General features: G+C 37.6%; 1 protein-coding gene across 1 annotated transcript in view; it reads left to right on the plus strand.

Annotated features, from left to right (window-relative positions):
* Positions 1-15,604: 15,604 nt before the first annotated feature.
* Positions 15,605-25,517, plus strand: part of LOC132121781 (urotensin-2 receptor-like) — a 31,338-nt gene continuing 21,425 nt past the window's right edge. The window contains exons 1-2 of the mRNA XM_059531532.1: positions 15,605-15,871; positions 17,238-18,329. Coding sequence (XP_059387515.1) covers positions 17,240-18,328 — 1,089 coding nt within the window. The 5' untranslated portion in view covers positions 15,605-15,871; positions 17,238-17,239 and the 3' untranslated portion in view covers position 18,329. The remainder of the gene's footprint in view (positions 15,872-17,237; positions 18,330-25,517) is intronic.

The following is a 25,517-nucleotide window of genomic DNA, read 5'->3' on the forward strand; positions in this document are numbered from 1 at the left end:
GACTCAACTCCTCTGCATAAGTGACGCATATGCTCATGATATTTTAGTCACTCTGTGTTTTATATATGAAAGATTTTTGTATATTTGTGTAAGTTTTGGGTGAACTGTTCCTTTAAGTTATGGTGTCAGTGAATCATCTGTAGGAAGACGATGAATGCAGGTAGCACATCTTTATAAACTAAATAGCCTGGGGGATCAGGTTTGTGTCAGAGTGGGTTTGAGTGATGTCCGTTCGAGTGACTCCATATCACTGCCTTGCTTCAATAATTCACATACAACCAGCTGCCATGCTTTGATTCCATGCATTAAGCATTCATGCTGCTTAGTGCAGTCGTGATGAGCTTTACAATTCATGCATGCACAGAGCATGCAATGTAGTTTAGGTCTGGCTTTCAAAAAGGATGTATGTATCTCATTTGTGGCTTTGACTAATCACTTTGGGGAGTATAAATATAGAGATATGTCAGGGATTTGCTGTTCCCCCTCAGAGATGAGTAATGTGTTTCTCTCTTTGCATTGGTCTGCTGTTGATTAATCTTGTTTGTGATCATTTAATTTAGTTTCTAGCTCAAGTGGCCAGGCCCCTCTAACCATTCAGTGTACCCCTAATAACAGTAATTTTCTTAATCAGGATTATTATATTGTTTTCTAGTAAGGAAATCTAAGCATCTTCAAAACAAGATGTATTGGAGAAGCAAAATTGCATAAGCTATGTTAAGATAGTTGATAAAATGTTTAGACTTGTTTTCAGAGAATATAGCTACTTTGTATTAAGATTATTTTCTTGTTTAAAGCAAATCTAGCATTTTTTCGTAATGTTAAATCTTTAAAAGTCCCGTTCTCCGTGATCCCATGTTTCAAACTTTAGTTAGTGTGTAATGTTGTTGTTAGAGGATAAATAATATCTGTAAAATTCTGAAGCTCAAAGTTCAACATCAAGCGAGATATTTTATTTGACAAAATTCGCCTACATCGAACGACCAGTTTGGACTACATCCCTCTACTTCCTGCTGTAATGACATCACTAGAACCGTTTTTTGACTAACCTCTAACCTCTAACCTTTTTGACTAATCTTGCTCGGCTCGGTGTTCATCTTCAGTTCTCTCTTCACAGCAGTTCAGTCAGTGTACTGTTTGAGTAAATGAATTACTCTGGGATATTGGTTTGTTTGAACTCAGGGGGAGTGTCAGCCACATTAAAAAAGTTAACAGCTTAAGTCATTTGTGGATTAATGTGTATCGGAGACACGAACCGTTTAAAACGATTCAGTTCGATTTGGTGAACTGGTTCAAAAAGATCCAGTTACATCTAATGATTCGTTTCGCGAACCGGATATCACAAACTGCTTTGTTTTGAACTCTCTCACAACAGACACGGAAGAGAAGACAATGCTGAATAAAGTTGTAGTTTTTGCTATTTTTGGACCAAAATGTATTTTCGATGCTTCAAAAAATTCTAACTGACCCTCTGATGTCACATGGACTACTTTGATGATGTTTTTCTTACCTTTCTGGACATGGACAGTATACCGTACACACAGTTTCAATGGAGGGACTGAGAGCTCTCGAACTAAATCTAAAATATCTTAAACTGTGTTCCGAAGATAAAAAGAGGTCTCACGGGTTTGGAACGACATGAGGGTGAGCACGTTATATTGCACACCGTAAACACAATCAAAGCTTCAAAAAAACACAAAAAACGTGACCTTTAAACAAAAACAATTATAATGAATAGTTGTGTTCAGAATTTTTTTCAGGACTCCCCCCAAATGAATGCCTAGCTTTTGAACTACTTTTTACTAATCAAATAAACTGAAATATTTGGAAATAATTAAAATAAAGTCATTTTAGGTCATATTAATAATAATTCATAAATTTTCTATCCTTTTATTTTACTGTATTTTCTATTTCAGCTTTGGTAAGAAAAAATAACTTTAATTATACTGTATCATTAATGAATCCTTGTGTGAATCCTTGTGTAATTGTTGTAGGCCTCTGGAGTCATTCATACCTTTACTTCATCAGATAGTCTTAATATTTAATTAATCCTACAGTTTGGAGTTGAGTTAGTTTTTGTTGTATTTGGCTAAGTAGTAATTTGGGTGGCTCGCCAATGTACTAAATAAGCTTGACCAGAGTTCTTTTGGGGAGAGGAATTTATTGAAGGCTGCAGTGTAGCAGTTCTTCAGGAGCGATGTTAGCATGTCATCCTTTGAACAATCTTAACCCAAGGTACTCTCTGTGAGACAGGACCTTTATACCTGGTAACAAATGTGCTAAAAAGCAATACAATAACACCCCATGGAAAGCCAGTGATAGTGTAACCTCATGATGACCTTATAAGACCTCTCCCATGGAGAGCTCATGATGCTTTGACCAAATGCTGACCTGATGGGCTAATTATATGGGCCATTTGGGTCACACTTTTGTAAACTGAGTTTTTTTGCATCTGAGATATAGTCAGAATTTAAATGCATCTGACTTGAAGTAGACATAATCTTTCAGTTGCTTCCTCTCTGGTTGCTTTAATCAAGTGTCCAACAAAACTGATCAAGAAACATCTGTACACCAATGATAGAGAATAATATTATTAATAACAGCTGAAGTGGAGCAACAGTGGAGTGTATTTCAATATCAAAGGGTGAGTGATTTCTCTTTTCTGTTATCGAACAAACCTTTATTACAATATATTTTTACAAGACGATATTCTACCACTTGGAGGTCAAGAAACTCTCACCCTTCACGTAAGTCCACTTATATCTGAACACAGACCTTGGACCACAAAACCAATCATAAGGGTCAATTGTTCGAAATTGAGATGTATACATAATCTGAAAGCTGAATAAATAAGCTTTCCAATATTTGGCCGAGATACAATTATTAGAAAGTTTGGAATCTGATGGTGAAAAAAAGAACAAAAAAAAAAAACCCAATGCGTATTACTAATCAAAAATTAAGTTTGAATATATTTGCAGTATATCTTCATGGAGCATGATCTTTACTTAATATCCTAATGATTTTTGGCATAAAAGAAAAACAAATTTGATAATTTTATATAAATTGTTAATTTGGACCCATACAATGTATTTTTGGCTATTGCTACAAATATACCCCAGCGACTTAAAGGTACGATTTGTAAGATATTTGCAGTAAAATATCCAAAAACTACTAAGCTAGTGTTATATATTTTGTCCAGCTGATTACTAACAATATATCAAATGTTTTCAACTACTTCTACCCATTCTAGACCGTGACACGGGGCAGTGCAGTCACCTGTCAATGATGTCAGTTACCCTTTGTTACCGCCTTTACTGACGTAGAAACCACATGACAACAGTGTCGTGGACAAATGCAGAAATAGCTTCGCAACAAACTTCAACTAGAAAGAGATGCCGATCTCGCTTGTGTTTTACTCGACAAATGAGCTGTTTTGATGCGTATCTTTACAGAAAGCGTATGCTATTATAATGATCAACAAGATTAGTATTATGGTGCATACAAGCCAAACGCCGGGCATCGCGTCTCTAGACCCGCGCGAGAACGCGTCTGATCCATAGTCTGATCGCGTCATTGCATTGACTTTGTATGTAATCTACTCGCACAAATCGTTGAACTCGCGTTAAATCCATGATTTATCTTTCCGTCTGACTGATGACCATCAGCGGTTGGATAGAAGACAACAAATCCCATCATTCCACTCTCCTTCTTAGCGTCATCAAACCACGCGATTGTTATTGTTTTGGTAGTGCCCTCTAGTGGCAGGTCCTACAACCTGTACCTTTAAGAGTGATTTTGTGGTTCAGGGTTACATTTAGGAAACTGGGATGAGCAGAGGCCACCGTATTCCTCTTAAATCCTCATTCATAATTGCGTATACAGAACTTCCTTTGTGTTTTAGTCCAATGGTTTCATTGCAAATTTAGTCTCATATCACCACAATTCTTTGCATGTAAATCAGGCTCTCTCTGTAGCGAATGATGAATTCACCTTTTGATAAAATCTACAAAAGCTAATAAATAGTTTTAGATGATCAGAACAAGATGTATGATACAATAGCACAGGTTGTCAAGTGCAAAAAAGAATGTATTAGTCTCTATTCTGACTGGCTCCTGAACTGCAATTACATTTTATTCATTACATCATCTTTCAGAAGTCTCCCATCTAAATTAATCACTACTGTCAATTTTAGCTGTACGAAGCCTAGCAGGAAAATAAAGAAGGAATGTCAGCTGGTCATTACTTTTAAATAAACCTGACAGAGTGATCCTGTATCACCCTGAAGGGGGTTATTATGCCATATTGACTGACTGTCTGTACATTACTGTATCTCTTACACAACTACAGAATGTTCTAGAAAAAAAATAAAACATGATGTACTGATGTGAGGGTTTTTTTTTTTTTCGTTACTTGTATATTAGCAAAAAGCTTTTGCTAAGAAAATAAGCCACTGCAGCACTATAGAAAACACTGCAACAAAATTACAGTATCAATCAATAAATTCAATCTAGGTTACTTTCTCTATGGAGTAGTTTTAGCTAACATATTTAGCTAGTGGAACATTAAGTGGTACATCTTTCTCTTAAAGCTTTGTTGCTTTTCAGAGTGATGTTTTCATTATCTTGCTTGCATCAATTGAACAACGAGAAAGCAGACATGAAAGCAGCAGTTAGTAGAAACTTGTTGAAAGTTGAATGTACAGTTTAACAGTACCGGTAATTATATAAAAATATTTCAACACTTAATGCTGTGCTTGACCAATCAGTATAAAACATTTTACAGAGCCTTGTAAACACAGGAAATCATTAATCAAAAACAATAGCAAGTTGAAGAGATAGTTCACACAAAAATGAAAATTGACATTGTTTATTCATCCTTATCCTGGTCTTGTGTGACTTTCTTTAGCAAAACATTTCAAATTATATTTTGAAGAAATGTTGGCTGCTAAACCATTTTAGTAATATGAACTGTGATTAGTCACTATATGAACAAAAACACTGAGACATTTCTATTACCCACAGGAAAAAATAAAATGTTGTTATAGTAAAATAAATAATATAATAAAATTTGAATGATAAGATCAGTTGTAATTTATAACTATATTGTCAATGACACAACAGCCATGGGAAAAAGTTGACCCAGCTTGAAACTTGCTTGCTTGACCAACATTAACCTACTTTCATAATTTTTGCATTCTTTGCCAAAGGGGTTGTGTGTACAGTCTCCATATCCCTCTATATCCTTCCATATCCATAGAACAGCAAATACATAATATTATTGCATTAAAAAACCCTGATACAGATAGCTAAGACTATAGCACTAAAGTTTTAAGATGGGGAAAAAAGAAAATCTCAAGTGAGATCCCCCAAAATATCTTCTTTGGTTTGGAATGTGTACACAGCTGGTTTGAATGACACTTGTTTAATTGTATTTCCCTTTCAGTCGGTCACTCTCGACGCCACGTCGGTGACCAACGAATATGGGATATCGCTTCGATAGACCAATCTACTTCGAGTGTAAACCAAACGAGTCAATGCACATTGGCATGCAATTATTACATCCAGCTGCCGCTGATCACTGTGTGAGTATAAGAAGGCAGCAGGTGCAATGCATTCCAGTTTTTTGCTTCAGAGCCGAGCGTTAGTATCGCTCTGCTCAACTGTGTTTGCTGGGAACTACGAGTTCAGCACGCTCTCGGAAGCTTCGTGTGTTGGCAAGACGGCGCTTCAGCCGCAGTCGTTCCTGTGTCGAGTGGATTGCACACTTCAGGCTGCACTACCCCTGTCGTGTTGCAAGCGGCCAATTCCCCTGTGCGCTTCAGCAATAAAAGAGCATTTCCTAAAGAGCAAATTTCTCTAAAAGAGCTTCACGGATGCGTCTTTGTAAAGACGACGGATCATCCTTATAAGGATCAGCCTCGGCTATGCGATTCAGATCGCCTGACACAGAAACGCATTTTCAGGTACGTCCATCCCCAAGAAGGTTTGCAGCGATCAACCTGAAGGACGTGTACTTTCATGTGTCCATCCTTCCACGCCACAGAACTTTTCTGTGGTTTGCGTTCGAATGACTGGCATATCATTACAAGGTCCTGCCCTTCGGGCTGTCCCGGTCTCCCCGTGTCTTCACGAAAGTCACGGAGGCAGCTCTCGTTCCTCTCAGAGAGCAGGGTGTTCGCATTCTCAACTACTTAGACGATTGGCTGATACTATCACAGACTCGAGATCAGACAACACTGCGACTGTAGCGTACATTAACCGACAAGGTGGTCTGTGCTCTCGTCGCATGTCGCAACTCGCCCACCACCTCCTCCTTTGGAGTCAGAAGGTTCTGAGGTCACTTCGTGCCATTCACATTACAAGCCTGCTCAGTCGTACAGCCGACGAGCTGTCACGAGCAATGCTCCCGGGAGAATGGCGACTCCATCCCCTGACGGTCCAGCTGATTTGGAGGCGGTTCAGAGCCGCTCAGGTAAACCAGTTTGCTGCTCCAGAGACCTCTCACTGCCAGTTGTTCTACTCCCTGACCGAAGGAACTCTCGGCACGGACGTACTGGCACACAGCTGGCTGCAGGACCTATGCAAGTATGCGTTTCCCCCAGTGAGCCTTCTAGCACAGACACTGTGCAAAGCTTGGGAGGACGAGGAGCAAGTCCTGCTAGTAGTGCCGTATTGGCCCACGCGGACCTGGTTCCCCGAACTAGTGCTCCTTGCGACAGCCACTCCTAGGCCAATTCCTCTGACGAAGGATCTACTGACTCAAAGATGGGGCACCATTTGGCACCCGCGTCCAGACCTTTGGAAACTCCATGTCTGGTCCCTGGACGGGACGCAGAGGTAGCGAACACCATCACTTCGGCAAGAGCACCGTCTATGAGACACGCTTACACATTTTGAAGTGGAACCTGTTCGTCGAGTGGTGTTCTTCTCGCCGAGAAGACCCCCAAAGATGCCCAATTGCAGTCGTGCTGTCCTTTCTGCCGCAAGGGCTGGAGTGAAGGCTGTCTCCCTCCACCCTCAAAGTCCAGGTTGCTGCTATTGCTACGTACCATGACCCCGTGAATGGGAAGTCTTTGGGTAAGCATGACCTCATCATCAGGTTCCTTAGAGGGGCCAGGAGGTTAAATCCATCCCGGCCCCCCTGTATACCCTCTTGGGACCTGTCTCTAGTGCTTAAATCACTACAGCAGGGCCCATTCGAGCCTTTGCATTCAGTTGAGCTAAAGTTTCTTTCATTGAAAACTCTGCTCCTGCTTAAACTGGCCTCCATCAAGAGGGTAGGGGACCTGCATGCATTTTCAGTCGATGATTCGTGCCTAGAGTTCGGGCCGGCTGACTCCCAGGTAATCCTGAGGCCTGGCTACGTGCCCAAGGTTCCCACTACACCCTTCAAAGACCAAGTGGTGAACCTGCAAGCAGATCCTCGCTGACAGATATTTGTAGAGCTGCTGGCTGGGCGACCCCTAACACGTTCGCTAGGTTCTATAACCTTCGTGTAGAGCCTGTATCCTCCTGTGTTCTCACCTCAAACGGGTAGTGGCACTGAGAGTCCCTGGTTAGTGTCGGCTTGCTTAAACTACTCCAGAGTATCCGTACTGTAGACCCTGTTGAGATCCTCCATCACCCTTAGCAGCTGGACGCGGCGGAACGTCCGGCGCCAGGCCTTCATGATGTATCCGTGAGAACCATGGAAGGGTGGGTTCCCTATTGAGACCTAAGCGGTACTCGTATGTGTATAGTCCACTTTATAGCCTTAGAGCCCGTGTTTCCCCAACAGACTTCTGCCTTCCCAAGAGGGTTTTTAATCACCTCAAATTTCTCTGTATACTCCTAAACGAATGCTATATGTGTATTTGCCTCTGAGACCTCCTTCCGGAAGGATGGGGCTTCCGCAGCGTCCCGGTTCCAAGCGGACCGGGTACGTTTTCCCAGTGTTATCCAATCTCACCCAGTGAGGTAGTGCTTTGACAACGGTGAGTGGAGCTACTTGTTCTGAGCCCCGGCCTACACCTAACAGGGGCACAGGCGGCTCGCACAGGGCACTGGAAGTGGCAGCACCCTAGGCGTTTTGATAGGGATCCCATATTCGTCGGTCACCGACGTGGCGTCGAGAGTGACCGACTGAAAGGGAATATCTCGGTTACGTATGGTAACCCTCATTCCCTGAGGGAGGGAACGGAGACGCCACGTCCCATCGCCATGGTTGCTGTACCGCCGCTGAGCTGCCGGGTCCCCGGCTCGGCTCCTCAGTGAAAAACTGGAATGCATTGCACCTGCTGCCTTCTTATACTCACGCAGTGATCAGCGGCAGCTGGATGCAATAATTGCATGCCAATGTGCATTGGCTCGTTTAGTTTACACTCGAAGTACAGTAGATTGGTCTATCGAAGCGATATTCCATATTCGTCGGTCACAGGCGTGGCGTCTCCGTTCCCTCCCTCAGGGAACGAGGGTTACCATACATAACCGAGACGATATTGCTTTATGTAAGCGTAAAAGGGAAGTCCAGCGGATACATGGAAAGTCATTTGACTGCAGACAAGGTTGTTCAATTTCCCAAAATGTAAACCGAGACACACACAACAAATGAACAAATTTGGCAGCACAACTCAAAGACACCCTGTGCTCTGTATCCCAGGCTCTGTGCCAGTTTCTTTCAACTGCAATTTCAACATTCAAAACACTACAGCACGTCCACTCTGCTGATAAACACACATTCGCTTGGCTTGCAGCTAAATGATTGGAGGCTTTTCTGGGTATTTGATTTGGCATGGGGCCGGAGTGCACAGGAGATTTCACCAAGCGGAGAGAGTAATGAGAGAACAACAATAAATATCTGTTCTACAGGCAAAAACATGCTGATATGACACTGAGAGGTTAGAGGAGATGATAAGAATTGTCACTACAGGCAATTAATGGCTGTTGTTAAAGTGGTTCATTGGTGAAATCAGAGGACCAAATTTAATAGCAGGGATGCTAGCATGACTTCTGCTAGATTAGTGGTGTGTGCCGGCCATTTCCCATTCTCTGCATGCTTTTTCACTGCTACTATCCCTGGTGAATCCACTTGGGGTCATCCAAGGTCTGCATAAAAGTATTAAGCCAGGTCTTTTGACATTAAACTGCTTCTATTAATCTCATGCCTCTCTAGGTTATAGTTTCAGGGGAGGAGAGGTGGCAGAGGACATGCTATTCCGGAAAACAACAGTAAAAACATACAGAACCCAGATGGTGTGCAAAAGTGGCTGTGACTCATCAGTCAATGTATTTCCGGGGTCAAGCCTGCCTTGACCTCTGTACTGCTGTTATGGTAAAAATAAATGGATAGATCAAAATGCTTCATAGATAGATGGGGAGGCACTATTGCAGAACATTTAGGAGAAAACAAGGTCTGAGCGGTCTCTGAAGTACTTCAAAGAGTAATTGCAAAGGAAATAAAGCATCCATTTATGATGTTTTTCACCAGCATAGCTGCGTGCACAAGAATAACACCATTTAAAATGCCTAGATGTCATGGATTCGCTCATATGAGATGCTATTTGAAATCCTAATGATAGTATTTTTGCATAATAATACGGTTTAAACATTGGTCATGAATATAAAAACACATTTTCGTCAAGGATGACTTGCGTGCATCTTTTCTCCACAGGAACTACAGAGGCTCAGTGCGCAAAGTGTGCCGGGAGTGGTTGGCTTATGAATATTAATTACATTCAGCAAAACAGATTTTCTGAATGACACTGGCAGGTGAGCGTTAGCACATTCTTTTAGCAAATTGCTAAATTAGCTGAGCAACAGAAGCTTTATATTTAAGTTGTTGTTCACCACAGTCAAGCACATTGAAATTAATTGAAAGAGTACGTTGTGAATACGATTATGTAAATCATCACATGAAAAGGTTTTATAATAACATCTGACAAAGGGACTACCAATGAAAACTAGCCTTCTGGCTAATTTGATGAATTCTGATTAATGTACATTGTCTCTTTTCTTTTCTTTTCTTTTTTTTTTTACATAAATAAATAAATAAACTATATATATTAGTGCTGACAAATGATTGATTGCAATTAATCACATCCAAAATAAAAGTTTTGGTTTACAGAATATATGTGTTTGTACTGTGCATATTTATTATGGATATATCAATATACACACATACAATTAATATATTTTAAATATTTATGTGTATATACATGTATTTATATCCTTATATTTTTATTCTGAAATTAATTAAACATTTATTTCATATGTTGTAATATTCATTTATTAATGTATTATGTAGTCTTAACAGAGTCATCTAAGCAGAGTCATCTTAAAATTGTTGTCCTTGATAACTATATTCAAGATAAACAGTTAAATAAACAGTATAATACATTATATATATATATATATATATATATATATATATATATATATATATATATATATATATATATAATGTAAATAAATATTATTTTATTTCATTTTATTTTATTTTATTTGAGAGACATACATTAATATAGGCATCAAAGCTGTGCATGTGAAGAAATTATAGGCCTTTCAAGGTGATCAAACAGGGCAACAGCTCTGACTTTGTTTTTAATTATAAATTTATTATTTACCTAATTTGTTGTCAGAATCAATATTAGATCTCTACTGAAGGTAGTGATTGGCTCTCAGGGATGCATGATAAATAAACCCTATTAAATTTTCAAATGGTGCTAGAGGGCAGTATGGTGTTAGGTTGTACTTACCACTGCAGCCATTTATTGCTGAATCAAGCATCTCTATCTCTCTTTCACTTGGGCTCGCTCTTTATTTTCTCTCCTTCCTTTACGCCTATAACACAGGAAGAAGTGTGCTTTCAAGCTTTTCCTTTTATGTTTTTGTGAACCTTTGAAGAAACTGTTCAAAATGATTCCAGTAAACAAACAAACAGAGGCACATGCAAAGGCTTAAAATGGCATAGAGACGTGTCCACAGCCAGTAGTCCAGTGGGGTTTTGCTACAGATTAAGTTGTTACGTGAATGATAATCATAAGTGCCTTTAAGAGAGGAAAAACACTAATATCTCAGAGTTATTTACTTTTTGGCAGTGTATCTGTTCTACTGTTTAATATCTTGGCAAATTAGTGTCAAACTAATGCAAATTTGTACTATCTTATTTGTACGTTTTATTCTGCTTATTAAAAATAAAATTCCATTTGGTTTTCGGCAGTGGTGCAGAAATTACATGCTTCACCTTCAAGTTGCATGAATGAGATCTCCACAGTAACCAATGATGGAGAAATGTCTGAGCAATAAAGTTTTCCTCTGGTTGACTGTGGTATCAGAGCAGCAGACAACGCAGGAATATGACACCACGCCTCAAACTAATTAGTAAGGGTACAGAGACACTAAGACCTTGCAGGCCACATTGTAGCTTTAACCACATCTTTGCTGATTCAGTCACTGCAGAAGCACTGGGATAATGGCGACTCCAGACACTGTGGAGGTGCATTGGACAGACTGCTGTCAGCAGATGCGTTGTCCTGACATATGTCATAACCACACGTGACTCCCCTTGACATTCCATGTTTGTAAGAACACTGTGTTCAGAAGGTGATTTCCTGCTGTCAATCAACCCTGGCAAAGGCGGCAGTGGGCCAAGCACTTCATCACCAGACAAACATCCACATGGACAATAAATACCCACTCAAGAGATGGATATCATGTATTTATGTAGTGAGTGAAGGGTTTCCTGATGTTTTAGATGTGGGATTTTTGGCACAGTTTAAAGACATTGTTCAGATTTCTATGCACAAAGTGTTCCTATTCCTGCTGCTTTTCCCATCGCTAGATGAAAAGCTCCTCAGCTCTTACATCCTATCAGCTTTGATTCTGAGAGTATCCCTGAGTTTGAAGCATCAGGTGAATATGGCAAATAAAATGGGTGAAGAGACTGATGTATGAAATAACACATATCTTCCCTGAATCCGTCTACACTTGAAGTGTCAAAGTTGAACATCATCTCAGAAAATTCACTTATTTGATTGCTATATAGGCCTATACAGTATATAATAAAGTGAATGTTCCGAGATGAGATGTACAGCTTTGACCCATCAAGTTTTGCAGCATACTGTAGCATTGTAAAATGCTTGAACATTCGGCTCATTCTAAAAGATTGCTAGTATATTACTTTTTATACAAATGTTCAATAGACAATGTAAAATGGATCAGCTTATATTTTAGACACAGTATTGATATTAGTCACATTCTCTATTTTTGGTACACCAATTAAAATAATTCCAAACAAAATAAAAACAAAATTGCCTGCTGCAAGCAACAAAATATGCATACACTTCCCTACTACAGCAGGTGACAAACAGTATTTGAAATTATTAGTACAGTATGTGCAAATTCACAGTATTCATAAAACATAAATCAAAATGACTGTACCCCATGATCCACTTCTTCTGAAGTGTTCATCTAATAGACACTTTACTATCCCATGAGGCCACAGAGAGGATTTGTGAATGGTAGTGACATAATGCAACTGAACCTGGTAGATCACATAACAATAACAACATGACAAATGTTCGTCTATATTATATTCATACATATTAATACTACATAAAATGTGCTTTTTTTCATGGAAACAAAGTACTTATTTAAAGGAAGAGGTGGAATTTTCATCTTGAATGAATTGATTCAGTGACTCATTCATAAAGACTGAACTGATTAAAGTAACAATTCATTCAATCAGAAAGATATTTGCCTCCTCCTACTTGCATAACTAATTTGCTAAAAAGTCCCCACAAATACCAAATAAATGTTATTTTAAAAGTTCAAGAATAAGAGGCTGTGTAGTGCATCGAAAACAGAAAAGGGCAATCAACAACAAAGGCATGGATCAGCACCACTGATATGATTGAGAGTGATTTAGTACAGTATTTAAGCGTCACAGCATGCCAATCAGCTTGATTTGGCCATAGTGGGACTGACCTAGGGATGGCCTGACTCAGATTTGACAGAACCCACATAGCCTTCACTGGCTGATATCACATCAATATTTAAACCTAACACTTTAGTGCAATTGGACCCATCAGTTGGGTATCGTCAGCTCCGGGAAAAACTCACACCCAAACAAGAACCAGTCCTTCTCCTGCAATCACTCCCACATTTATGTTGATCAATCTTTACACAATCAAACAACAGACTGATCAAACAACAGACAAACACACTGAACTCTGTGCTTTGTTCATGTTGTATGGCTGACTCAACTGTCATTTTCTATTTCATATTGTATTATCCTACCTTTCCCATATATCCCTTCCTGATGTCCTCCAGATGTAACTTTCACAGGAGCCACAGGAGACCGGCACAACATCTATTAATCAAAGTGTGGTATTTGAATCCAAGCATAGACCCAAATTTTTAACTGCTTTTGACATGAGGTTACAATGATCTTTACTCTGGCCTGTAGAGACGAGAACAGCTAATTTTCTCAAGAGCAAAATAGTTGATCTACAAATAATATTCCCTTGGAACAAATGACAAGCTATTATAAAATGCTAGAGCTGTGGATGATGTTTGCCATGTGCACCAGAGCATATTATCAACTTGCATTGCTCATCTATATCTGAAAGGGCAAAAATACTCCCAACCTCATTTCCAGCCCTTTGAACTTTATTTTCCAAACGAGGCAGTGTGCCATCAAATGAACCTGGCTATATTAAAGTCTGAGATACCACTTCCTGAGTATTCCAGATCCAGATTCATATTGTTGACTCAAAAAGACTTGAATATTTCAGCTGAAATGGCACATTATAATTCCACTCTTTCGGTTGTTTTTTACCCCTATATTCTTGAATTTATAGAGTCAAATCCTAATAAGTTCTTTGATAAGCCAAGTGCCATTGATTGCAGTGAGGTGCCGTTGACGTAGTTCTGAATGAGTGTTCTGGCATATTGCTCTGACCTCTCATTGCCTCACTGTCTCCCATTAATTGAGATGATGCTGTGGCAGATTTGCAAGGACTTACTGCACGATGAAGGAGCCCGGCATTAATTTTGCTCATGTGTTAACATAACATTAAATCCCACCGACTGCCACATGAATACTAACACCGTATGCAAATTGCAGAGAATAGCTTTTATCTCTTTTAGTCACAAAAAAAATGTATTTGTCTATTTGATGAAACATTTCATGTGAATGTATATCTTTTACATCATGATTTTAATGTGTCATGAACCTAAATTACATTACATTTTAACTTTACTTTTTACATTTATTAATATGCTGTACGTTAATATTCTTTTCTGTATATGTGTGTGTGTGTGTGTGTGTGTGTGTATACAGTATATATATATATATATATATATATATATATATATATACATTTAAAGCTGTGTACATTTATATTAGTGTATTTCAAACAAGAAAGAATTAAAAAATAATCACTAGTATATTTCTAAATTACCCTAGATTATTTAATGTTGTGAAAAATTATTATTCATTAACATAATTGTTTTTCCTCACCTTCCCAATAAGAATTTTTTTTTTTTTTTATAGAAAAATGTTTCAATCATTAAAAAAAAAAAGATACAAAATTATTACTCCATAGCAGATCCAATAAAAATGTTGGAGTATGCTGTGTAAAGGTCATTCTAAATCCATGCTATCTTGCCACTTTCAACAGCACTAGAGTCATAAACAAGCTCTGAATGTGAAATCCTCTCTATAAGGGTAACATATCTTTGTGAAAAACTGAACAAGGCTGGCTTTCTTTCATAAAAGTGCAGAAAACTCCCTGGTATGTATTAAGTACCTGCTGAGAATAGTCTTCCAGGGCATTATTTCAAGGGATGACCTTTGGGTTAAACAACATGGCATCATTAAAGTAAAGGACTTGTCAAAGGGCATTACACCCACTTCGGCCAGTCCTGATTTTTCCTGACTATCAAGACTCGGTCTGTTATTATTATGTGAAAACAACACTGCAAAATGTTTACCTTGGAACACCAAAGTAGAGAAAATTGTGATTGCATCGCTAACAGGAACTTGACAGAAGCGAAAGCTAAATTGCCTCCATCAAAAAAACAAAAAAAAAACCTTTTACCTAAACCTTAACCTGTTTTGTTTGATTCCGTTTTACAAGAGCAGCTTGTTATGGTACATTGTGTTCTGTGTTTTAGTATTATTTCACTTTATATTGAAACACAAATGTGTAATACAAATACCATGTGTGGCAATCTTCTGTCCGCTAGATGAATGAATGAGCTAAGGTTGTAGCTCATTAGTCATTCACAAACAACACAAGCACACACATTTCCAGAATGCCTCATCACACAATGCATTCCCCCCAACCAATCTCTCTCTTCTCTCGCTTTCCTTTCCTCTCGCCCTCATCTCCCCTCCCACTCTATGCTAGTGTGTTTGTAGCTCTCTCTCTTTCTACCCCTTGCACACACGCACTCTGTCAGTGGAGGAGATGGTTTCGAAACCTCCTTGTGCATGCCCATCTAAGAGGATTGTGTCCTTTTTCTGCTCGGACCACTTTTTTCCCTTGTTCTGAATCTGTAAGATTTTTCTTATCTGCTAATCAGGTTTCTGATATAGTGAGTGTTCCGCTGAAGAATAACTGAAGTTTTTCTTGCATGGCTGAAGCACCTGCCTATGACTTATATATTCGCTTTTTATATTGATGTGATCTGTGTGTCCTAGCACACATGGCACAGCTTAAGCCATTTATTTTTTGTCTACTGGAATTGTTTCATTTTGCCATACAAGGATCTTGCTGACAGCGTGGTAGGAATCCAGGAGTAAACTCTTAGGAGAAACCATGAGTTGGACTCATTATAAAAACTAAACGTCTGTTTGCTTGGAGCTACGCCATCTGAGGAATCCAATTAAGGTAATGCAATATTGTTTCTTCTTGTGTTTGACTTTTGAGGACACTTATCTAAATGCCTTAACTGTTATGATAAATAAGCATATTTCATTAATTTGAGGGTGTAGGGTCTAGTTTTAAATATTAAATATTTCGCTGATGCTTAAGCATTAGTCATTTGATAGTCAATTGAAATCAGCTGACTTTAAAGTGATTACATCAAGAAGTGGGAAAGTTAATCCATCTCTCAATATTTTTTTTCATTGATAGGTGTGTTGATTTAAATTTTAAAAAAATATTTATGAACCAGAGGTTAAAACATTGTTATAATATATATATATATATATATATATATATATATATATATTTATATATATATATATATATATATATATATATTTATATATATAATTCTTAGTTTTGAATTTAAGGCACAAAAAAAAAGGAAAAAAAAGTCTGACTTTAAACCATTGGTTAAAATACCATTTTATATTAATATCATTATTTGGTAACAATTTAGTACAGGGACCAATTCTGACTGTTAACTAATTGTTTAGCATGCCTATTATTAACATTTTGGTGTATATATATATATATATATATATATATATATATATATATATATATATTAGTACAGACAAAAAGTTTGGACACACCTTCTCATTCAAAGAGTTTTCTTTATTTTCATGACTATGAAAATTGTAGATTCCCACTGAAGGCATCAAAACTATGAATTAACACATGTGGAATTATATATGACATTATATACATAACAAAAAAAGTGTGAAACAACTGAAAATATGTCATATTCTAGGTTCTTCAAAGGAGCCACCTTTTGCTGTGATTACTGCTTTGCACACTCTTGGCATTCTCTTGATGAGCTTCAAGAGGTAGTCTCCTGAAATGGTCTTTCAACAGTCTTGAAGGAGTTCCCCGAGAGATGCTTAGCATTTGTTGGCCCTTTTGCCTTCAGTCTGCGGTCCAGCTCACCCCTAAACCATCTCGATTGGGTTCAGGTCCGGTGACTGTGGAGGCCAGGCCATCTGGCGCAGCACCCCATCACTCTCCTTCTTGGTCAAATAGCCCTTGATGCCTTCAGTGTGACTCTACAATTTTCATAGTCATGAAAAATAAAGAAAACTCTTTGAATGAGAAGGTGTGTCCAAACGTTTGGTCTGTACTGTATATATATATACAGTACAGACCAAAAGTAAAAATTTATATTTCAATAGTATAGTCATTACTTGTTGAGAAGAATTCAAAATTATGTATAATAGATTAAAATTAGATTATAAATAATTTTAACATAATTGCAAAATAAGTCTATAAGCAAAACAACTTACTGTTCAACAACTTTTTTAACCACTTTTGACCATTAATTCTTCTGTAGAGATGACCACTGTGCCAATGGAGCCCATAGTGGCAATGCTGGAGAAGGTTTCCAATGTCACTGAGCTTCCAGTAGAAGCTTCTACTGAAGACCTGGCTGCCACCTTCACCATCGGCACCATCCTGTCCTTAATGTGTCTGGTGGGAGTGTCTGGAAATATCTACACTCTCGTGGTCATGTGCCACTCCATGCGCTCGGCTGCCTCTATGTACATCTACATCATCAACTTGGCACTAGCTGATCTGCTTTACTTACTCACAATCCCATTTGTGGTGTGCACACATTTCCTGAAGGGCTGGTACTTTGGAGACGCTGGATGTCGGATCCTCATCAGCATGGACTTCCTTACAATGCATGCCAGCATTTTTACCCTGACTGTCATGAGCACAGAACGTTACTTTGCCGTCCTCAAGCCTCTGGATACAGTCAAACGATCTAAGAGCTACAGAAAAGCAATCGCCCTCTTGGTGTGGACAGCTTCGTTGATTCTCACCTTACCCATGATCATCAGCGTCCAGCTGATGACGGAAAGCTCCAAGCCAATGTGTCAACCCACCCTGAGCCCTCTCTCATATAAAATTTACATCTCCTGTCTCTTTGGCACCAGCATTGTGGCTCCAGGGGTGATAATCGGGTACCTGTACATATGCCTGGCACGAACCTACTGGATTTCCCAAACGGAGACGTTCAAGCAGACCAAGAAGCTCCCAAACCAGAAGGTGCTATATCTAATCTTCACTATCGTGCTTCTGTTCTGGGCCTGCTTCCTGCCTTTCTGGATCTGGCAGCTTCTAGGTCAGTTTCGGCCTGAACTGGATCTCTCCACCAAGGCCAAGCGTAACATTAACTATCTGACCACCTGTCTGACCTACAGCAACAGTTGCATTAATCCTTTCCTCTACACGCTGCTCACCAAGAACTACAAGGAGTACCTCCGCAAGAGACAGAGGACATGGACAGCTGGCAACTACCCCAACCGGCGGAACCGCTTTCAGCGTTCTTCCCGACGTTCCTTGTCCTCTAGCAGCCAGCAGTGCACGGAGAGCTTTGTCCTTGCGCATACATCTCGCACCAACAACAGCAGTTTTTGAGGTAGGTCGTTGACCTTGTCTTTTTGGCATCGTAACTGCATGCTGTTTTCCAGACGGCGATGTGACTGCATAAAACCAAATTTCCTCCAGTTTACCTTGATCTGCGCTCAGTCCAGCAGGTCTGTTTTGAATCAGCCAAGACCAGACTGCTTTAGTTTTGTGGACTTGGGTCTGATTTTCAGGAACACTGCAAAGTGCTACATCTGATATATGAGAACTTGTAATGCTTGACCAATCTTTTTCGCTTGCTAATGCACAGCTCTAGTGTTTAAATTATCACTACACATACAATACAAATAGACAGTTTAACTGGAGAGACATTCAGAATGTTATGCTTTGTATGAGTAACATTTTAAAGGTGAAATTTTAACACTTGGCGAGTCACCATTATATTTCATTGTGTGACAATCTTCCATTTATTCCAGGAAGTTATGTTTGCAAATGACAACAGATTAAAGTAGATCAGACATTTTCATTGAAAGATAAATCATTTTGAAACATTACTTTGATGTCATTATGTTTTCTAAAGGTTCATAGATAATTTGTCATATAGTGCAAATGCTCTTCTGGGTAAAATAGGCCAGATGATAATTAGGTACCTCTGATTGGATCGCAGGACCAAATTACTCTCCAATCAGCAGAACTGCTACCTACAGTAAATGTCTGCATTGTATGAATGACAGTGGACTAAAAGAATAAAGCTCTAATGAGCCTGGAATAAAAAAAAATTGTTAATATTATCAACAAAAAATTACTCACGGGGTCTTTCTGCAATAATTCTGTCAGGAATCACTCAGGAAAAAGGACAACAAACTCTCCCCAGATTAGAACTTGATCTAATCCTAAAATGTATTTTAATTTCCCATCAAATGACAAAATTAAAAACATAACGTGGAAAGGAGAGTGAAAAAAGAGCATACCAAAGCTCCTTCCTCATACTAAATTCATTAAGATTTTTCAGAGTGTGTGACTCATTCAGCTTTTCATTTAGTATCAGCTGAGTGTTTTAAAAAGATCTCCACTAAAAATACAACTGATAATGGAATTTTAACCTTGTAGATCAGGTTATCAGAGTCTTTTTGTATAATAAGTGCAAAATCTATAACCATTTATACTGAAGAGTTTCCAAATTGATGGAAAAATAAATAAATAACTAAAAATCACAGCATGTTTATGATTAATTTCATTTCAAAGTGCACTCTATAATTATTTAGACAGATATCTGAGCACCAGAAAACCTTAACCTTAACCCAGACTGTTATAAAAACAACATAGTTTCTGTTAAACATAAACATAGACTAAATAACCACAGTGAGAAACATTTTCTAAAAGGATTAAAATGCCATTGCACATATACTGCAGCCTGAGACTTATGATAACAATTATTTAGTTATTTTTCCAAGCAATGAAAATACAAAGCTTTCTAAAAACATAAATACTAAAATTACTTGGATTGATAGTTTGACAGTCTTCATTTCATGAAAGAAACCAAGAAAGAAACCAGTACACTGAATTGAATGCTGAACAAGAATGTATCAGTCTACTCAATCACTGTTGTGATTACAGTTCCAAATTCCCAAGTTTTTACAGTTAATTGAGTTTCCCTTTATTTTTTTCATCTCAATGTCACACTATGCTTCTACTGTCTGACTTCTGATCACTACTGAGAGAGGAAACCAGTCAGCAGAGCAATGAAAGAATTCTTCTGAGATCTTTGGCGGGCCACATGACGCATGTTTAGGAAGTGATGGACATTGCCAGAAGGAAGACCTGCATGTCCCTGCAGCTCTAAAAATAGCCTGTCCTCTACAACAGCCTCTGTACACAGTCCTGCAATGTCTCTATTTGGTTCAGACACTAAATCAACATTACACGTAATGATTTCTCTTCACCTGAGCTGTAAATATTGATTCACCACCATTGAGGGTGTGATTTCTATAATTAGGTGTATGTAGAAAATAATCCAATGTATGTTAAAATTATTTATGCATGATTAAATATATTTAATTTGATAGATTTTTAATAAATAATTTAAAAAAAAAGTACATTGAAAAAAAATTATGTAGAAACAATTTTCACTTGGAAATTTCTGGTAAATTTAACAATGAATTACAAAGAAGCTACAAATAACACATTGAATTAAACATGAAAATTTAACTTAAATTTAAAATGAAAACATATTCCAATAATCATGTTATTTACAATTGTGGAAAATAATAGTTTACAGTGTATGAATAAAAAGGAAACATGTATTTAAAAAAAATATTTTCATTTAATTATTTTTTAATTCATACACAATGCTTCCACGGCACTGTGTTAAACTACAAAAATGTAAAGGTCAAGATTTACATTTGCTGTTACAGATCTTTTTTTCTTTTTCTTTTTTGCATACTAAATTTAGCTACATGAATAGACAGGGACGGCAGCATGCATTTACCTGAATTTGCATCCATATGATCTCTTACTTAAGGCCTAGGAAATAACTGAACAAAAGTCACATTTGGCATTCAAATCAAAAGGAAGCGCAAAGACACCACAAAGTGTCCCTGACAAAGCCTAACTCACAAACTAAATTCACCTTAACATAGTTATTATAGTTGGGTTAAAGTTAACTGAAAGGACCATCCACCCACTCTTGATAATGGCACCGGTTTCAATCAGGGCGCCAATCTGTCACCGAGTTAGAGACCTTATTTGTCTAGACGGTGGGCTGTTTCATCTGGTTCTGATCCAATGAGGATCCAAATCAATACATCTCATATATTCCAGGACCTCTTCCAGACCATCTTGAGCCTAGCATGAGATACTCCTGGCAGAACAATTGCACGATGATAAACTGTTATGATCTTTGTAATCCAAAAGTAAGAATGGCACACATTTCCATCAAAACTCTCTAAATAAGAAAATCTCTCTGATTCTTTCCATCAAACTCTCTAAAAAATAACCCTGGCTTGGTACAGCAATCAAAGTTGGGCCTGCCTTATAAAAGCAGCAATCGTAGATAAATAGATTTAAAATTCACATTGATAAGAACACAGAATACTTCTATACACTAATAGTGAGAGAAAATCTGCGTAATTTGTTGCATTCTGGCTAAGAGAGCTTAATTGGTAGCTCACATTCAAGGGATGGGAGTAGGGTGTGCAAAACGTGCATTTGGATTTTCAGTAAATATGCTGAGCTTTTCTTACAGGGCTAGTGATAACAAATGAAGAGTTCTGTTCTGGGTGAGTGAAATACAAATGCAGTGGTTGCAAAAAGGTTTGAATGTTTAACTTTTATTTCGCCAGGTAAACTTGAGTGAGATTCTTATGCCATGCCCTGTAATGGGAAGAAAAAACAACGGAAACAGGTTAAGAAAATGAGAATCAGCAGGGTGTGTATCAAAATCTGCCATGACTACTAAAGGCATCTTCTAAAGTTTTGACAGTGCATAGTCAAATTTTGCCTCAGCTACAAATACATTATGCATTATACACACACTGCTGAGCTGCCTACATTATCTAATTAAAAACTGCTAGTGCAAACATTGCACTATGCATAGTATGACAGGAATCAGATAGATTTGCATTTGTTTGCAATATGCGAGGCTGTTTCATCATTTTGTATTCCGAGTCAATATGGTGTGGGTGTATATAGATGGTGGTAATGTACTGTAAATGAATCAAGAAACAGATTCACCGAAGACCTGTTAATGGCTGCAGCTTACTAACAGACTCAGGACAGCTGGCTGAGTTTATGAGACCCCGTTGCTCTTGTTTGCATGCTCGTAAATACCTTTCCAGTGATCCTGGTTACACATGTCAGGCATCTTATCTCGCGTACACTGTATGCCACTTGAGAAAAGTGACCAGCCATGAAACTATGTACTACATAAAAAACTGGCAGAAAACAGGTAGAAGAATTCCATATAATAATAATAATTTATTATAAATAATAATTTATGACTATTTAATCTAATTATAAATCAATAAATAAATATCACTATAATACTTAAAAAATACTTCATAAAAATATAAATTACATTTAATGTAACTAAAATTTAGATGATGATGATAATAATAATAATAATAATAATAATAATAATGTACTATAATTATAAATACTCATCTTTTGATAAAAGTGTCTGCGAAATAATAATAATAAATGTAACTACAGTAAAAATACAAAGCTAATATTTATTAATTTGTTCTTTCTCTGATTTCTTTGCTTATAGATTATATTGCAGGGAAATTCCAAAAAATAAATAAATGCTGGTATAATTAATAAAAATGCTGGTTTGTTTCAACTCAACGTAGGGTCAAATATGGACTAACCCAACTTTTGATTTAAAAATTGAATTATAAAATTTAACCCAACAGCTGGTTTAGATAAATTCAGCTTTGGTTGACAACATTCTAAACCGAGCTGCTCATTTATATCCCAGCTAGTGATCATAAATCACAGTGAAACACGCAGTGGATCAGATGTATTTTTGTAATTTCAACACATGCTTTGCGATTTGATAATCAAGCTAAACCATATTTCATTCTCTTTTTTCTCTCATTGTTAGAATTAATAAAAAAAAGTTACCGGCCAACTGGGTAGTTAGTGACTATTCCTACAAAATGCATTATTCCATATCACTGCGCTACTTTTCAATTGTTTTTGGAAGCTTGCATCTGGCATCTTGCGCATGACACTGCATTAAAAATGAAATATTAAAAAATATTTTTCAAATTGTGTTTCCCCCCATTCGTCTCCCCATTTCCCTGACTATGAAAAATCCATTGTTCTTCGTAAATTATGATCTGGGCCTCTGGGTAGGACACTGAGAGATCGATCACGATTTACAGGGCCGCGGATTCCTTCTGTCGCACCATTGATCCGAGTACTGTAAATGTGTCTGGGTTTCCCCTTGAAGAGGACACTGGTGAATGTGGCTCTCTCTGATATTAAAGGGTCACAGAACAGCAGAGTTCCATCACCCCACGTCACCTGGCAGGCTACTTCAGTATCTGTCTTCCGAGGTGACTGTGCTTCTACAAGGTCAGGCCATTGCAGATAGTTGACTCCGCCATCACTCACGCAGCACCTAGCTAGTTTTAATGCACACATCTGCACTAATGACTTTTATGAAGTAATCAGTGCAGCTCGGATCCCTTCAGTCTTTATCCTGTCAAACGGTACAGGAAACCCACATGCTGTGCCAAAATGACCCGCTTCTTCCCATAACCCTTTAGTCCTTCCTTTTGCAAATGCTGGAAAACGTTGTTATGCAACTTAAGAAAAATCTGAGACGTCTTATCTTTTCATCTATAAATGTGTCCCCATTTTAGATGAATCAAAACTATGAGTTTGTATTATTCTCTTGATAATTCTGAAATCCACTGGATCTTTGCAATCTTACACTGAGAAGCTTTAGTTCTAGTGCTTTGGCAATGTAAAACACAACTGTTGAATGATTGATGTTTGAATGGTACTTTCTTGCGCTTGTTTTTTTCCTGATGTTTTAAGATGATGAATGTTAAGTGAGACTCCAGGGTGTGCGATTACATTGTGTACAACTCTGTCTGAATCATAGTTTTTCCATTCATCAAACAAAAATATACAAACGGGAAAATGATTAAGGTTTCTAAAGCGCTTAAGCAAAAACGTCAACCATTTTTCTCAAAACTGAGCACTATTTACCTGACACAATTTTTTTATAATATTATATATTTTTAATTTTATTATATTTTAATATTTTTTTAAGTCATACATTGAATCAGAGAACAGAACCGTGCACAGTAAATCAAGTACTATAACAAGGCAGTGCATGTAAGTAAAAAGAATAAAAAAGGACAGCACATATTTCATACTTAGTGAAATTCCAGCGTAATATTTGACATTTTATTTTATTTAGCCCTTCAATGCCTTTGAAATTATGGCTACCCATAAAAATGTGTGCTGGAGTTTTTACTGCATGAGCTGATAATGGTAGTTATCATATAAAAAAGCATTTTGTCACACTGAGGTTTTGCACTTGGCCGCTTGGATAACTCTGGAATGTTCTTCAGAGCATAACTAAGCCTATGAGAGAGGAACATTACAACGGCAGGAGACCGATGAGAGGACAGGGATTGCAAAGATAAACAAATAAGGCATTAGAGGTCAGAGAGACCCATTAATAAAGGCCTTAACAATTAAGCATTATCTTTGCTGACATTGAGCAATAAGAATGGGAAACACATGCAGCATAACTATTAACCGTTAAAGACTTTAAATAAATATTCAACAATAGATATAGTGCTATTTTGAATTTATTATAACATCCCATTAGAATGTGCAGACCTGTGAATGATAAACAAACGTACCGGTACTAATTTCTTAAAATAATACTTGTTCTGTCTATCTGAATAAAAAAGACAATCTTTTGGTTGCAAAAGCTTACAATTGGTTATAAAAGTCAGGACTGATAGTAATTACAAGCAGATGTTTAAAAAATAATGAGCAGATGTGATTCACAAGATTTGAGCCTCAAAGTTCCTCAGTGTTGTCATGAATCGTGCCGTTTCCATGTATTCACAACATTAGTTTTGATGCTGGACAGCGATCCTACAGAAGAAGATAATCAACAATGTCCCCACCAGATCTATGCCTGGTGGTTAGAAAACTTAACACAAAGGCAAAAGAAAATTATATGATCTTCTGCTAGTTGAGAAAATACCATATGTTAGTTCCTTGGAGTTAAAGATTGAACTGGTTTCAAAATATTTACTTCTGAAGACCAGACAAACACAGTATAACATGATGACTATGTGCTTTTAAAAAAGGGGTAGCTACATTTGTATTCAATATTTGTTCAGTTTTAATTTCATTCTGGACAGTCTTTGTGAACAAATGCTCAACTGTATGTTATTCTTCGTAGCTAAGAATGAAAATGCTCTTGTTAGCACACCTCACTCCATGTACCTGTTTTAGTGTTAGACTCTTTTAAAAATATATGTGTGAGGTTGCTTTATTACATTCTTTAAGAATGATTTCCTATATTAGACTAAACTAGTGTTATTGACAGGGCAAAGTGTTCTTGCACACATTGCAAGGGTGTTTATACAAGAAGAAAAAATACACAGTGGATACAGTGGGGTCCAAAGGTCTGAGAGCACTAGTGAAATTGCTTTTATTTGCATTTTTGTTTTTAATTTAATTAAAAAATAATAATAATATG

The sequence above is a fragment of the Carassius carassius genome, chromosome 40, assembly GCF_963082965.1.
Source record: "Carassius carassius chromosome 40, fCarCar2.1, whole genome shotgun sequence".
In the NCBI taxonomy this organism is placed as follows: domain Eukaryota; kingdom Metazoa; phylum Chordata; class Actinopteri; order Cypriniformes; family Cyprinidae; genus Carassius; species Carassius carassius.